The sequence below is a fragment of the Mobula hypostoma genome, chromosome 16, assembly GCF_963921235.1.
Source record: "Mobula hypostoma chromosome 16, sMobHyp1.1, whole genome shotgun sequence".
NCBI lineage: Eukaryota > Metazoa > Chordata > Chondrichthyes > Myliobatiformes > Myliobatidae > Mobula > Mobula hypostoma.
In genome coordinates this window covers 68,995,304-69,012,144 of record NC_086112.1, presented here as the reverse complement: position 1 = coordinate 69,012,144, position 16,841 = coordinate 68,995,304, and the positions used below count along the sequence as shown (strand labels likewise).

Here is a 16,841-nt window from a genome sequence, read left to right as displayed (position 1 = left end):
AAGTATGGCTCTGGTAAATGGAAATTACGATGATTTAGTATTAAACTTTTGCAGTTAATATTTAAAAAAAACACAGGCTGTTTGGCTGACAATAAAGCCCCTCATAGTAGTTCCTGAAATTACACCACATGAAGTTTAAAAATAAATAACTTTAAAATGGTCGTAATGGATTAGCTTAATGTTGGTGTTAAATGGATGTTAAAATGAAGAAGAGTCACAATTGTCAAATATATATTTTTCGTATTTCATTTCTTATAGAGCATAAACTGTCTACTTTGTCTATCCAATATTATACAATCTTGCCACCACCCAAAAAAGAAATTAGAATGCCTGGATGATATTTCACTTTTCATTAAGTGTGCATTTATCACTGAAGCATTTCTTATATGTGGAGAACTGTGTAGTCACCTATGAGAATAGAGAAATTTGAGGGATGAATGAAACAGATGTATTTAAATTATGGACACAGACTCTCAAGAAACTCAATTCTGTTTGTTTTCCTATTTACTGTGTAATAAGCAAGAATATGTGGGAGGAGAGGGGAAGAAGCCTAATTTCAGAATTTGCCAAACTTCTAATGACTTTGTTGAACTCCCTAATAGTTGTTTTTGATGTTACTAAATAAGCTATTATTTTTCAGATTCTTAGATCAATAAACATGAAGTAAACCCATGTTGTTTAATTTGTATTTTTGTATAAGTGTATAGAGAATCAAGCAGAATTGAGAAGGCTACATGACAAACTGAAACTGAAACAAGATGTGGAGGTAGAACTGAAGAAAAGTCTGGCTGACAAAGAGTTCTTGATAAATGAAGAGAAGAAAAAGGTTTGCATAAATTTTTCTATATTTCTAGAAATAGAAATTTTGTACAAAACAAAGTCACTTGGCTTGATGAATCCATTATTATCACCTGCCGATAAGCAATAGTCTACTCCTATATGCAGTCCCTGCTCCCATACTTCTCACTACTTCTAGCTTACTAACTCTCAAAATCTGACTTGGCTTTACTTGAGTCATTAATTTTGGTAGCATATTTCTTAATTCCCTCTGTTAAAAATATCTATCTTCTGTTTGAAATCTATTATTTACTTTTATTACAATACTTTTCTGACCTATTCCATAAAAACGAATAGTTTACCAACTCTTTCACTTTACATTGAAGCAAAAAATTTCAGATTTTCTGTGTTGATGTTTCTGCATACAGTGCAGTACAGACTCTTACACCTAGAAAATCTCTTCTATAAGCTCAGTGGAATACCATTCTCAAATCTTCCTTTAGACAAATTTTGTATTTATTGATTGACCAAAATCAAATCAACACAATGAGCTCCACAACTTCCCATATTTTACAGTTGACATTTTTACCTTTGTGTTAGTTGGCTGTTGTTAAATAACTTCAATTATGTTACTGAACACAATTTACATAAAATTTGCAGTATTGTGATCATTTTGGCAAATCTGGCCAGAATTTATTGATCACATGTACATTGAAGCACACAATAAAATGTGTTATTTTCATTAACAACCAGTAATTTAAGCATGTGCTGGGGGCACCCTACAAGTGTCCCCACGCATTCCGGCACCAAAATAGCATACCCACTATGTTCAGCAAAACAACAGCAACAAAACAACATCAAAACAAATCCCTTTCTCCCCTCCATCACTCCATCATCCACTCACTCACTCATACACACGGACTATCCTCCAACCTCAAGACAGGATATGCCAGGCCTCCAGGCTCCATTGGATCATGGATTTGCAGACGTTGGCCTCCGACTTCCCCAGTGGACTAGCAGATTCAGCGATTTTGCCATCAGGCCTTGGCTTCCGATCAACCTTTGGGCTTTTATCTTCGGTATCAAACTCATGACTTGCTGAGTTCAGCAAAATTTTCAACGTTTTTCCATATGTCATTCTATTCTTGCTTGGTTATCCAATATTGTTACAAGTTTTATATTTGGCCAAATACATGGGATCCTGTGCTTTCTTTTAACTATTTTGTCTGAAATAGTAATATGTATTTTTTTATTATACTATCAAAGCCTGACATTGGTACAGCTCCAAAGAATCTGGATCATTCCTGACCTGTAGTATATGTTTGGCATCTGTGTGTTCTCCCTATGACTGCACGGTTTCTGTTGGGTGTTCTGGTTTCCTCTAACATCTTAAATGTGCTGTTCAATTAATTATAGAGATAATCCTTTGTCGTTAAGTAGTGAAAATTAAAAGGGGAATTGATGGATATGAGAGAAAAAATTGCAGGGCTAGAGAGAAATGAGGATTGGGATGGATGAAATTCCCTTGTCAGGGATTGGATGGACATAATGGATTGAATGTCCTCTTTGTCATAATAAATCAGTCTATCAATAACCTTTTTCTTTTCTTCATTCCCCGCCCCCCCCCCCCCCCCAATGCTCAACCAGTCTTTTGTGAAAACAGAAGCCAGCAAATGAATTCAGGAAGAGTTTTTTTTAAATTTGGAATGTGTACAGTTAGTTACTGACAGAATTCAATTATTTTTGTCTAATTGCACAAAATGTCAAAATTGTAATGTTGCAATATTTAATTGGAATCACTGCTATGCGCATATGAACGTCTCTTTTTTCCTCTTATCACAAAGACTGAAGATTCTAGTGATTTAGAATGGATTATTCATTCTCAGTCACTGGAATTTTTAGTCATTTCTGCTGATGTCAGATTTTCAGAATCTGAATCAGATTTAATATTACTGGCATATGTTGTTGAATGTTGTTTTGTAGCAGCAGTACATTGCAATATATACTATGCAGACAGTGGCTATAGTATTAGGAGTTTGAGGAGCTTTGGTATGTTACCAAAGACGCTCACAAATTTCTACAGATGTACAGTGGAGTGTATTCTTACTGACAGCATCATTCTCTGGTATGGAGGGCCTGCTGAATGGATATTGAACCTATGAACGCTACTTCACTACTTTTATTATTTTTATTTTTACACATTTAACTACTTAATATATACACTTACTGGATTCACATTCTCTTCTGTGTATTGCAATATACTACTGCCACAAAGATGACAAATTTCATGACATATGCTGATATTAAACCTGTTAATTTAATTACCATTTTTAAGCTAAAGTTGTTCTCAACACTTTATCAAGTATTTGTTTCTGGATAATAGATCTGATCACATTACATAATGTAATTCTGTATCCAATAGTATTTGAAAGTTGCATTTTAAGATTACTTTTTTGGGTGAATTGAAATCGGGTTGTTCATCTCGTCCATACAGGCCAGTGAGGCATTGGATCGTGCACAAGAGGAAGTGCAATACCAGCAGCAGTTAGTGAAGGAACTAAAAACTGAAATTCAGGAAAACAAAGACCTATTGTTGAGCATTCAAACAAATAATCCTGAAATAATTGATAAAAAGGTGAGCTGAGGAAGTGTTAACTGATTCAAGTACTACTTCTCTGCTATTTTACTTTTAGATCAGAAGTTGTGTAAAATGCAAAACTTTTTGCCCCTTCTAAAATCTGGAACCCAGGTAATGATGCACATTTGGTCTGAGTTGAACAATTGAAGATGGTGAATACCATTGTTTTCATTCCATTTGACAACTTTTTGGCCATAAAATCTAAATGTTAGTCATGCCATTTGGCCAGATATGGTAGCATTGCCATTGTACTGTATATGTTCTCACTCAAATGTTCCATTTTTAATTCCACCCTCTGCATGTGTCGTTTCTGTGGGAATTTTTATAAATAATGCATAATTTATTTCTTGTCTGATGCCAAGTTCAATTTTGACTGTTCTCTCTCTGAGAGAGGATAACTCACAAACCATTAGCCGGCCTGGATCCTTCCCCATTGACAATGTTTTGTTCTACACACACACAAAAATAACCAAAGCACCAAGATGATCTTGAACTGAAGGCTATCTAGATTACTAATTTGGGGTTCAACCAAATTGTCAAAATTACTGAAATGCATACCACAGATCTCAGCCAAAGAAGGAGTCTCTGTGAAAGGGCAAAAAGAATGCCAAGATTGTTTCAAAACTTCAGGGCATGATCTACAAGCTCATGATTTCAAGTACTTCATTTGGCTGAATACCAGTTTAAAAGAATGCCAAAAACAAGCAGTGGACTCCCTCAGATGAACATGATGCTTGCTTTGTGGATAGGGGGAGTATTATGTATAAAGTATTATGTAGAATGCTTTAAAATTTCATAGCTTTAAATACTACATTGAGACAATTCAAAGTGATAACTATCAATTTTAGATCAGTTCTTTGCTAAGACTTGCTATCAGGGAGGAGTTCTAAGCTGGTTGATGTAAGATAATATAAGAACACAGAATGTAATGGTAAAAAAAAATAAGAGCAGGTCTAGTTCCACCCAGCATCTTAAGACCACCCTACCGTTCGATATGTTCATGGCTAATTTATGCTGGTCTCAGTTCCTTTTCTGTTCCAGTTCCCCATATTGCACAGTCTTTTAATATTTGCCAATCTCTACCTTAAGTATATCCAATGAACTGTCCTTCACCACCCTTGGGCAGAGAATTGCTACTCTTCCATGCATCTCATAATTATTCCAAAGAGGAAAAATGTGTTACCCTGGTCAAATGTGATGTTGGCATGTAAATTTTGATTAGGAACAAGAGCTAACTGAATATTTCCAAAATGTGGTGTCTCAACCTGCTTTGGAAGATGAGATGCATGTGCACAATTTGGAACAGAAAAAGATTCAAGAATTCAACCATAGTGTCCAGCAAATAGAGGAAGTAAATCATCAATGAAGCAAAAAAAAAACAACTTGAGGTGTTTCTACAGGATGCCAAAATACAGAAGAATGAAAAATTAAGAGAGCCCAGAAAGAAAATAGTGGTGCAAGTTATGAATTCTTAATTAGATAGTTATACTACATAGAACAGCTTGGAAGAGAATACTTGTATTGTTAGTGAGTTTGCCATAATTTACTTTGTCTTCAAACCTATATAGGATAATCTTGTGAAAATTTGACTTGGGTATGGTATCTAATTACTGGTCTAATTTTTTTTATTCTAAGCAAAAGGAAGTTGATGAACTCTATTGTTTGGAGGCTGAGCGTAAAGCAATACTCACTGAGACTGAGGAGATAAGAGTTCATGCTTTTAAAGAACAGGAAGCAGAAATTCAGAAAGAGCATCTAAAACAGCAGCTCCAGCAACTGGAGAATGACAAATTAACCTTATCACAGGAGAAAGATAATCTCCTGGAGACACTGAAATGTATCAGAGCAGAAAAAGATGAAATGAAGAGAGTACTGGAAGAGAAAACTGAGGTGGTGAGTTGAGCATTTTAAATAGGTATCCAGAATAGATTGTGAAGAAGCTTCTGCATCGTCATTTACTTTAGTTTTGCCCGCAATGTATAGAAAAACTAATGAAAATTGAAGATCTTTACTTGCCTTTTTGTGCATTGTAGGAATACAGCTTTATCTTAATATTTTTGTGAAATTTGAATACAGCTCTACCTTAATTTTTTATTAGACACAAAAGCAAGGTGAGGAACTTCTTCACACAGTGTCTCAGCGTGACATGTTGCTTGCTGAGATCGAAGAGCTGAAAGATCATATTTCAAAAGAAAAACAAGCAGAAAGTTTGGAAGATGAATTCAGCCAGAAGCTCCAGCGTCTAGAGGATGAAAAATCATCCTTGGTAATTGAAAGAAACGAGCTCCATGAAAAGCTCAGATGTATTGAAGTGGAAAAGGAAGAAATGAAAATACTGCATGGAAATGCTGAAATGGTAAGTTATGATTTTATAGTAATTCCTGTTATGCACATATTGAATGGGTTCTAATGAAATCTTTGCACTGTCAATGAATTTATAATCTAGATTTACTTAAATTGCTGCCAACATATAACAATAATCCTACAACAATATGTGAAATGTTATCTACTAAAGAATGCTAATTAGCTGCTTCAGTAATACTCAGTGGCCACTTTACTAACCAATCAGTCCATCATATGGCAACAACTTAATGCATAAAAGCATGCAGACGTAGTTAAGAGGTTCAGTTGTTGTTCAAGCCAAACTTCAGAATGGGGAAGAAAGGTGACTTTGACGGTGAAATGATTGGTGCCAAATGGGCTAGTTTGAGTATCTCAGAAACTGCTGTTCTCCTGGGATTTTCACTCACAACAGTCTCTAGAGCGGGGTTCCCAACTTGGGATCCATAGACCCTCGGCTAATGGTAAGGCTTCATGGCATTAAAAAAGTTTGGGAACCACTGCTCTCGAGTTTGCAGAGAACAGTACAAAGAGCATCCAGTGACAATTCTGTTAATGAGCGAGGTCAGAGGAGAATGGCCAGACTGGTTTAGCTAACAGGGAGGTGATAGTAACTCAAATAAACACATGTTACAACAGTGGTGTGCAGGAGAGCATCACTGAGCATGCAACATGTTGAATCTTGAAGTGGACGGGCTATAGCAGCCAGAAGACCACACTGGGTTCCACTCCCGTATCTAATAGAAACTATGAGACACAGTAGCAGAATTAGGCCGTTCTGCCCATGGAGTCTGCTCCACCATCCCATCATGGCTGATTTATTATCGTCCCTCAACACCATTCTCCTACCTTCTCCCTGTAACCTTTAGCACCTCGACTAATCTGAAGAACCTATGGACCTCCGCTTTAAATATGCCCAAAAACTTTGCCTGCGCAGTCGTCTGTGGTGATGAATTCCATAGATTCACCACCCTCTGGCTAAGGAAATTCTTCCTCATTTTCGTTCTATAAACACGTTCTTCTATTTGGGGACTGGGCCATCTGACTCCCCCACTATATAACCATATAACAATTGCAGCATGGAAACAGGCCATCTCGGCCCTTCTAGTCCGTGCCGAATGCTTACTCTCACCTAGTCCCACCGACCTGCACTCAGCCCATAACCCTCCATTCCTTTCCTGTCTATATAGCTGTCCAATTTAACTTTAAACCACAACATCGCACCTGTCTCAACCACTCTCTGAGTAAAGAAGTTCCCCCTCATGTTACCCCTAAACTTTTGTCCTTTAACTCTCAACTCGTGTCCTCTTGTTTGAATCTTCCCCACTCTCAATGGAAAAAGCCTATCCACATCAACTCTATCTATCCCCCTCATAATTTTAAATACCTCTGTCAAGTCCCCCCTCAACCTTCTATGCTCCAAAGGTTAAAGACCTAACTTGTTCAACCTTTCTCTGTAACTTAGGAGATGAAACCCAGGCAACATTTTAGTAAACCTCCTCTGTACTCTCTCAATTTTATTGACATCTTTCCTATAATTCGGTGACCAGACTGTACACAATACTCCAAATTTGGCCTTACCAATGCCCTATACAATTTCAACATTACATCCCAACTCCTAAACTCAATGCTCTGATTTATAAAGGCCAGCATACCAAAAGCTTTCTTCACCACCCTATCCACATGAGATTCCACCTTCAGGGAACTATGCACCATTATTCCTAGATCCCTCTGTTCTACAGCATTCCTCAATGCCCTACCATTTACCATGTATGTCCTATTTTGATTAGTCCTACCAAAATGTAGCGGCTCACACTTATCAGCATTAAAATCCATCTGCCATCTTTCAGCCCACTCTCTTACTGTCCTAAATCTCTCTGCAAGCTTTGAAAACCTACCTCATCATCCATATGAAACATCCTCTGCACGTCCACTCTATCGAGGCCTTTCAATATTTGATGGGGTTCAATGAGATACCCTCCCCCACCTCATTCTTCTAAACTCCAGTGATTACAGGCACAGAGTCATCAAATGCTCCTTGAACGTTAACCATTTCATTTTGGGATCAATCTCGTAAACCTACTCTGGACCCCCTCCTTTGATTAGGGGTGAAAAATTGCTCGCAAAACTTCACGTGTAGTCTGACCAATTCCTTATAAATCCTCATTGCTTTTGTATTCTAGTCCCCACCACTTGTCCTGTTCCCTATCTTCTCACCATCTGCAAACTTGGCCACAAAGCCATCAACTCCATCATCAATATCATTGACATATAATGTGAAAAGAACCAGTTTTTACGCCGACTCTTGCGGAACACACTAGTCACCAGCAACCCAATCCAGAAAATGCCCACTTTATTCCCCACTCTTTGATTCCTGTCATTTAGCCTTTTTTTAATCCATGATAGTGTCTTTCTTGTAATACCTTGGCTTTAACTTTGTTAAGCAGCCTCATGAGTGGCACCTTGTCAAAGGCCTTCTGAAGATCCAAGTAAACAATATGAAGTAGCCTCTGTGTATATTGGCATTGGATGGGAAAGCAAGGTTAGGAGCTCAACTGCATGATATCACGTCTTGCTTGCTGCATTGAAGAGTTGAGAGCTCAGGCTTCCAACCAAAAGCAGGAATGGATATAATTTTATCTGCTAGTTTCTGGAACTGCTGGTTGAATTGCTCCTCTTGAATCTCTAAAAAGAATGGTGAGCTCCAGGAGATAATGAAGAATGTCAAAGTAGCAGGGGATGAAATTGAAGGGAACTCTGAAAGAAAACTGAAACAGAGTATTTTTAGTAAATGGTTGTATCCACTGGTTTAAATTATAATTTCCTGGCATTTCCTTTTAATTTTAACCCAGAATATTCTGTTAAGTATACTTACGAAAACATTAACAAGACCTGCAACTGATGGTACGCTATTTTTTTTATTATTAGATGCAAAGGCAGGCTGAGGAGCTTCATCTAAATTCTCTGCTTGATGAAAGCAAGAATCTGAGAGCTCAGGTTTCAAAAGAACATGAAGCAGTAATCCAGGAAGATGAATTTCACCAGCGGTTCCAGCAACTAGAGGATGAAAAATCATGTTTGCTGAAGGAAAGGGATGAACTCCAGGAGATGCTGAAATGTGTCAAAGCAGAACAAGATGAGATGAAAAAAATCCTGCAAGAAAACTCCGTGGTGGTGAGTCATATTTAACAGAATACCATAAGACATAGGAGCAGAATTTGGCCATTCAGCCCATCGAGTCTGCTCTGCCATTCCATCATGGCTGATCCCGGATCCTTCCTCTAATGGCAATATATCCTTTCTGACATATGGGGCCCAAAACTGTTGGCAATGCTGCAAGTACAGCTTGACAAGTCTTAAAAAGCCTCAGCATTATCTCCTTGCTTTTATATTGTATTCTCCTTGAAATAAATGCCAACATTGCATTTGCTGCTTTTACCACAGACTCTGCGCCTCTGATGTTTGAACCTTCTCCCTATTAAGATAATAGTTTACACTATTGTACCGTTTATCAAAATGCATTATTGTACATTTCCCAACACTGTTTACCATCTGCCACATTTTACTCTTCCTTCAAGTTTGTCTAAGTCCTGCTGTAATTGCATTCCACCTATCTTCATATCATCCACAAACTTTGCCACAAAGCCATCAATTCCATTATCCAAATCACTGACAAAACAATGTGAAAAACAGTGGTCCCAATACTGGCCCCTGAAGAACACCACTGGTCATTGGCAACCAACCAGAAAAGGCCACCTTTATTCCCACTAGCTGCCTCCTGGCTGTCAGCCATTCCATTATCCATGCTAATATCTTTCCTGTAATGCAATAGGATTTATCTTGTTAAGCAGCCTTGTGTGTGGCAGCTTATCAAGTACCTTCTGGAGGTCCAAGTAAATGATATCCACTGCCTCTGCTTTGTCCACCCCGCTTGTTACTTCCTTGAAAAGTTCTAGCATATTTGTCAGCAAGATTTCCCTTTACAGAAACCATGCTGACTTTGACTTATTTTATCATTAGTCTCAGAGTACCCTGAAACCTCATCTTTAATAATGGACTCCAATACTTTCCCAACCACTGAGATTTGGCTAACTGGCCTGTAATTTCCTCTGTTTTGCTTTCCTTCCTTAAAGGGAGGTGTAATATTTGCATCCATTATCTCTTTAGCAACTTCTCGCAGGATTCTGGGATGTAGTCCATCTGGCTGAGGTGACTTATCCATCTTAAGGCATCTGAGTTTGCCTCGCACTTTTTCCTTTGTAACAACAGTGGCACTTATTCTTGCTCCCGGCACTCACAGACCTGTGGCAGACTGCCTGGAAGACTGGTGCAAAGTACCCATTAAGTTCATCTGCCATTTCTTTGTCCCCTGTTACTACCTCACCAGCATCATTTTCCAGTGGTCCAGTATCAACTCTCACCTCCGTTTTACCCTTTATATAACTGGAAAATAAACTTTTAGTATCCTGCTTTATATTATTGGCTAGCTTTCCTTCATATTTCATCTTTTCCCTTATAGCTTTCTTAGTTGCCTTTTGTTGGAGTTTAAAATCTTCACGATTGTCCAACTTCCCAGTCACTTTTGCTACCTTATATGTCCTTACCTTGGCTTTTATGTAGTCTGTAACTTCCCTTGTCAACCACTTTTACCTACCCTTGCCATTAGAGAATGATTTCTGTAGGATATATCTACCCCGCACCTTGTGAACTATTCCCAAAAACTTAAGGCATTTCTGCTCTGCCATCATCCCCACCAGTATCCTCCAAACCACCTGGGTAAGCTCTTCTCTCATGCTCCTGTATATCCCTTTATTCCATTTCGATACTGATACATGTGACTTGTGCTTCTCCCTCTCCAATACATTATGAATTCATTCATATTATGATCACTGCCTCCTAAAGGCTCCTTTACCTTAAGGTCCCTAATAAGATCTGGGTTATTACAAAACACCCAATCTAAGATGGCCTTTCCCCGAGCTGCTCTAAAAAGCCATCATACTGGCATTCAACAAATTCCCTCTCTTGTGATCCGACACCAACCAGATTTTTCCCAATCCCCTTGCATATTGAAGTTTGCCATTACAATCATGTTGTTACCCGTATTATATGCCTTTTCTAGCTCCCTTTGCAATCTTGACCCCCATGTCTTGGTTACTATTTGCAGACCTATATATGATTTCCATAATGATTTATTTTTACCTCTGCAGTTTGTTATCTCCAACCTCAAAGATTCAATATTCTCTGACCCTATGTCACCTCTTTCTAAAGATGTAATTCCATCTCTTACCAATAGCACATCACTACTTGTGCCTTCCTGCCTGTCTGTCAAAATATATCCTTTGATGTTGAGCTCCCAACCATGTCCTCCTTTCAGCCATGACTCAGTGATGCCCACAACGTCATACTGACCAATCTCTAATTGTGCTACGAGTTCTCCCACCTCATTCTAAATACAAGCATTTAAATACAGAACCTTCAGTCCTGCATTCTTCGCCCTTTTGAATTTTGTTGCTGTGGTACAACTTAACTTTTTGCTCTGTCTCCATTTGTACCCAATCATTGGGTTATTCTTATATGCATGTTACATCCATCATTTACTTGTAAACCTGCTGGTTCATCCTCAGCTCTATCATCCTGGCTCCCATCCCCTGTCTGGAGTAAAGAGTTTTTGGTGTCTTTAATCAGGTTTACAATCAATGACATATGCCATTAAATTTGAATTTATCAGCCTATTTCACTCTAGCCTCACATCTATTGGACCAACTAATGAACATGAGAAAGATCTTCATTTACATTTTGTCTAATCTGCAACTATTTTCAAAATAGGCACAAAAGCAAGAGGAGGAACTTCACCATACAGTCTCTCAGCGTGACATGTTGCTTGCTGAGATCGAAACACTGAGAACTTGTGTTTCAAATGAAGAGCAGGTAGAAATTCAGGAAAAAGAGTTCAATCAGCAGATTCAGCAGCTGAAGGATGAAAAATCCTGTTTGCTGAAGGAAAGGGATGAACTTCAGGAAATGCTTAAAGTTGTCAGAGCAAAACAAGATGAGATGAAAAAAGTCCTGCAAGAAAACTCTGAGGTGGTGAGTCATACTTCACAAGTTACCTGAAGTAAAGCGTCTTTGAGTCTTTAGCGAATTTCAGAATTGAAATCAGGTTACTAATCCTTGACATGTGTCATGAAATTTGAATTTATTAGCCTATTATTTAACTCCAGTTTAGCCCGGCAGCTATAGGATCAACTAAGGAACATGGTGTTGGTTCTCTGTTATTTTTCCGATCCTTGTGGTTCTTCTGAGGATCAAGAATGGCAAGCAGTCTTGATTCTTAATGATCGTTTATTTTAAAATTGAAATAAATATACAAATACTAAGCAATCAAAGTAAAAAGCTGAGAAACAAAGCAGAGATGATTGAAAGGCAAAGAAGGCAAAGGTAAGAAAGATGAAACCTCAAACATCCATCACCTTTATAACTGAGATGAGATCAAGTAACTGCTAACACTTAGCCAATGGAAAATGAGAAGGTTGGTGTCACGTACCCCGTGACCGGTTAAATAGTTTCAAGCCTAGGGGTAAATGGCTACAGTCTTATGGTGATGGGTAAAGTTCAGTTTGTGGTATTGAGTTGAGTAGTGATGGAGAGATAACAACATACATCAAAGTTGCTGGTGAACGCAGCAGGCCAGGCAGCATCTATAGGAAGAAGCGCAGTCGACGTTTCAGGCCGAGACCCTTCGTCAGGACTAACTGAAGGAAGAGTGAGTAAGGGATTTGAAAGCTGGAGGGGGAGGGGGAGATGCAAAATGATAGGAGAAGACAGGAGGGGGAGGGATGGAGCCGAGAGCTGGACAGGTGATAGGCAGAAGGGGGTACGAGAGGATCATGGGACAGGAGGTCCGGGAAGAAAGACGGGGGGGGGGTGACCCAGAGGATGGGCAAGAGGTATATTCAGAGGGACAGAGGGAGAAAAAGGAGAGTGAGAGAAAGAATGTGTGCATTAAAAAGAGTAACAGATGGGGTACGAGGGGGAGGTGGGGCCTAGCGGAAGTTAGAGAAGTCAATGTTCATGCCATCAGGTTGGAGGCTACCCATACGGAATATAAGGTGTTGTTCCTCCAACCTGAGTGTGGCTTCATCTTTACAGTAGAGGAGGCCGTGGATAGACATGTCAGAATGGGAATGGGATGTGGAATTAAAATGTGTGGCCACTGGGAGATCCTGCTTTCTCTGGCGGACAGAGCGTAGATGTTCAGCAAAGCGGTCTCCCAGTCTGCGTCGGGTCTCACCAATATATAAAAGGCCACATCGGGAGCACCGGACGCAGTATATCACCCCAGTCGACTCACAGGTGAAGTGATGCCTCACCTGGAAGGACTGTTTGGGGCCCTGAATGGTGGTAAGGGAGGAAGTGTAAGGGCATGTGTAGCACTTGTTCCGCTTACATGGATAAGTGCCAGGAGGGAGATCAGTGGGGAGGGATGGGGGGGACGAATGGACAAGGGAGTTGTGTAGGGAGCGATCCCTGCGGAATGCAGAGAGAGGGGGGGAGGGAAAGATATGCTTAGTGGTGGGATCCCGTTGGAGGTGGCGGAAGTTACGGAGAATAATATGTTGGACCCGGAGGCTGGTGGGGTGGTAGGTGAGGACCAGGGGAACCCTATTCCTAGTGGGGTGGTGGGAGGATGGAGTGAGAGCAGATGTACGTGAAATGGGGGAGATGCGTTTAAGAGCAGAGTTGATAGTGGAGGAAGTGATGGAGAGAGGTGTTTTGGATGTTCGAGTAAGCCGATGCTGTCGATTCTTCCCATTGTCCTCTGAAAACCTTTAGAAGTCACCGAATGTGACCACAACAAGGGGACTGTTTTCTGTGGTAGAGTTATCAACCCAGGTGAGGGTTGGGCACACTAATAACTTCCCACCAGTCACACCTTTTCCACACTGCGAGAGCCACTGATTCTCCTGATCGATCCTCTAAAAACTCACCTTTCTGTGGGCACACAAAGCGCATCTAGTGTCCAAAATCATGTGTCTGTCTGTCTACCAGCTGACCTTGTATTTATCTCACCATGCTGAACACCAGCTGCCCATCAAGTAGCTCCTCCCCTCTCTGAAGGAACACAGAAGCTGGCAGTGTCCTTGCAGAAACTCCAAACAAACTGTGAGCAGTCTTTGCCTCTCTCTCGTTCTGTAACAAGTTGTTTGTGCTGTACAGCTCTCTCTCTCTTTTTAAAAGCACAGTTCATAAGGATAATTCAGGATCCCGTCACAGTTGGTAATCACTAATCTAACTGCTATGCCACTTTCTGCCATTAATTGGGGATGAACCACCACATATGAATTTGTTTATTTAAAGAAAAAACAAATGATTAAATAACAACTTGAGTCTGGCATTCATTAATCTAATATCTTATAAAAAGTAATAAAAATGAAGTGGTTTCCTCCACTGGGGAAAAAATCTTCCTTTACACTTTGTTTAATCTGGCAATGTTGATCAATTTTCAAATTAGGCACAAGAGCAAGAGGAGGAACTTCAGCACACAGTATCTCAGCGTGACATGTTGCTTGCTGAGATCGAAACGCTGAGAGCTCGTGTTTCCAAAGAGGAGGAGGTAGACCTTCAGGAAAAAGAATTCTGTCAGCGGTTCCAGCAGCTGGAGGATGAAAAATCATGTTTGCTAAAAGAAAGGGATGAACTTCAGGAGATGCTGAAATGTATCAAAGCAGAACAAGGTGAAATGAAAACAGTCCTGCAAGAAAATTCTGAGATGGTGAGTCATATATAACAAGTTACCTGGATTCTGTGTCTTTTAATGAATTTCAGAATTGGAATCAGGTTTCTAATCACTGACGTATGTTGTGAAGTTAGAATTTATCAACCTGTTTTACTTTAGTTTAGGGTGGCAGCTATAAGACCAACTAATGAGCATGGTGTTACTTTTCTGATTGTTAGGCTTTTTCAGGGAATCGAGAATGGTGAGCAGTCTTACTTCTTAGCAATGATTTATTTTAAAGCTTAAACATACAAATAATAAGAAAAATAAGTAAATTGAGAAACAAAGCAGAAACGAACGTAAAGCTAAGAAGGCAATGACAAAGAGAGAAAAAGACGGTGCCTCTGGAAAAATTAATCAGCTTTATAATTGAGATGAGACAAAATTCTTTTGATAATTATAAACCAATCAGTGGTTGCATAATTTCATCATGTGGGTAATCTGCTAATAATTAGCCAATGAAAATTGAGAAAGGTGATAAACCATTTGCTTAACTGCTATACCGCTTTCTACTAACTTTGATTCTATAAGAGACCTGGCAGAATCACATCTGAAAATTGAGAGGCAACAAAAGTATGTCTTAATCTGGAGTCACTTAAGCTCACTTTCAGTGGCTGGGATATATCCACTTTTACCTTTTACCTTAACTGTTGAATTGGTAATCAACAGTACTTTAAGGATCCCACCGAGCTCCCAGGAGTACCTTATGTGGTTTCTTGGCCAGGAATCAATGTGTGGGGTCCTCCTTCCAATGGACAACTCCATTCAGCAGAATCTTGTTGAGAAGTTGACTGAACAGCTTCTGGTAGTTTTACACAATTATCAACTCAACTATCTGGTATAACTTATATATCAGACTTTCTGAGCCAAGAGCTCCCGGTAGAAACATAGATTGTTCCATTACCACTTCAGCAAGACTCAATTTTGTTTCCTTGTTTGGGATTGACTTGATGCTGCATAAAACCAAAGGAAGAGTTGTAGGCTACAGTACTCCCTCCTCGTGACACTTAGTCAGCAGTTGTTTGATGATGCCATTCATTCTTTCAACTTCTCCTGATGACTCTGGATGATTTGGGCAATGAAAATGTACATCAGCCAACATAATTCTTGACAAACATTTCCAGTGAAATGTGTTCCTTAGTCAGGGTCAATGTGACATGGCGATCCCTATCTGGGAATATAGTCCTTAATGAAAGTTTTGGCAGTGTGTTTGGCAGTAGCTTTTCTTTCTGGGATGGCTTCCTCCCATCTAGAAAATATGTCTACTATTAGTAAGACATCTGAATAGCCTTAGCATTTCGACAAGGTAATGTAGTCCACTCAGGTGGGGCAGGAGTAGTTAGTTGAGATAGTTTCTCTGTTGATTCGGTGTTTGTCTTCAGGTATGTCATAATCTCTCCACTGTTTGTTGAACTTGCATCCTGAACTTTTGTATTCTATCGCCACTGGGAGAATCCGTCAACCATCTTTTGCACTCCTGTGTGTCCTAAGAAGTTAATCTGCTGTGCCAGATAAGGAAGCAGCTCAACTGGAGCTACCAGTCTATGACTAGTGTTATTTCCCTACTCCATCGTTTAATAACCCACCATTCTTCATCCAGTACCACTTTTCTGCACTTGAGCACTGATTTTGCATTTGAATATCTTGTATGTTTGTCTGTGACACAGTGTTTAACTTGGTTTCAGTTATCGGGTTTTCTTCCATTTCCTGTTTTTATTTATTCCTTCTTTTGCTGTTTAATGTGCAAATGCATTTCCACTGCTTTCCATTGTGGTCATTTTAGAATGACCTGAAATGCTTTGAAACTACAGCTTCTGATGGCAGTTGTATGACCTCCATAATTTCTCAGGAGTTCTCACAGCTGGAAGGAACCCTCTTTATTTCCATAAATCTCCAAAGTCATGAACTAAAGCATATCCAGAATCCGTGCAAGTATTTGCTGATCTTTCTGCCAGCTTACAGGCTTCAGTCAAAGCTTTCAGTTCTGCCTGTTGTGTAGAGGTACCAGGAGCCATGCTTCCTGAGGCCATCGCTTCATTTTCTGTGAAGAATCTGATCGGGTTCAATAAAGGCACTTCTTTATGGCGATTTGTATCTTCTTGGCATGTTATTGTTCTTGCAGTCATGATAATCATAATCTTCCGTATTCACTGACACCAACCAGTGTAGCTGTATTTGCTGGACTTGTTGGATGATGCTATGAGGTGCCTGAAGAACAGTGGACCACTTGGACCACCCAGCAGATATCACTTGAGAGGTCCTGTTCATAGTCAGAGTATGCACTGATACTGACTTCGAATATTTAAAGTC

At 39.5% G+C, this 16,841-nt stretch overlaps 1 protein-coding gene across 3 annotated transcripts in view; it reads left to right on the top strand.

Moving 5' to 3' along the window:
• Positions 1-16,841, top strand: part of LOC134357473 (centromere-associated protein E-like) — a 158,802-nt gene that overhangs the window by 83,597 nt on the left and 58,364 nt on the right. For all 3 annotated transcript variants that reach the window (XM_063069091.1, XM_063069090.1, XM_063069089.1), the window contains exons 27-33: positions 701-826; positions 3,272-3,412; positions 5,051-5,308; positions 5,514-5,771; positions 8,684-8,929; positions 11,582-11,842; positions 14,268-14,528. In XM_063069091.1, the coding sequence (XP_062925161.1) occupies positions 701-826; positions 3,272-3,412; positions 5,051-5,308; positions 5,514-5,771; positions 8,684-8,929; positions 11,582-11,842; positions 14,268-14,528 (1,551 nt within the window). The remainder of the gene's footprint in view (positions 1-700; positions 827-3,271; positions 3,413-5,050; positions 5,309-5,513; positions 5,772-8,683; positions 8,930-11,581; positions 11,843-14,267; positions 14,529-16,841) is intronic.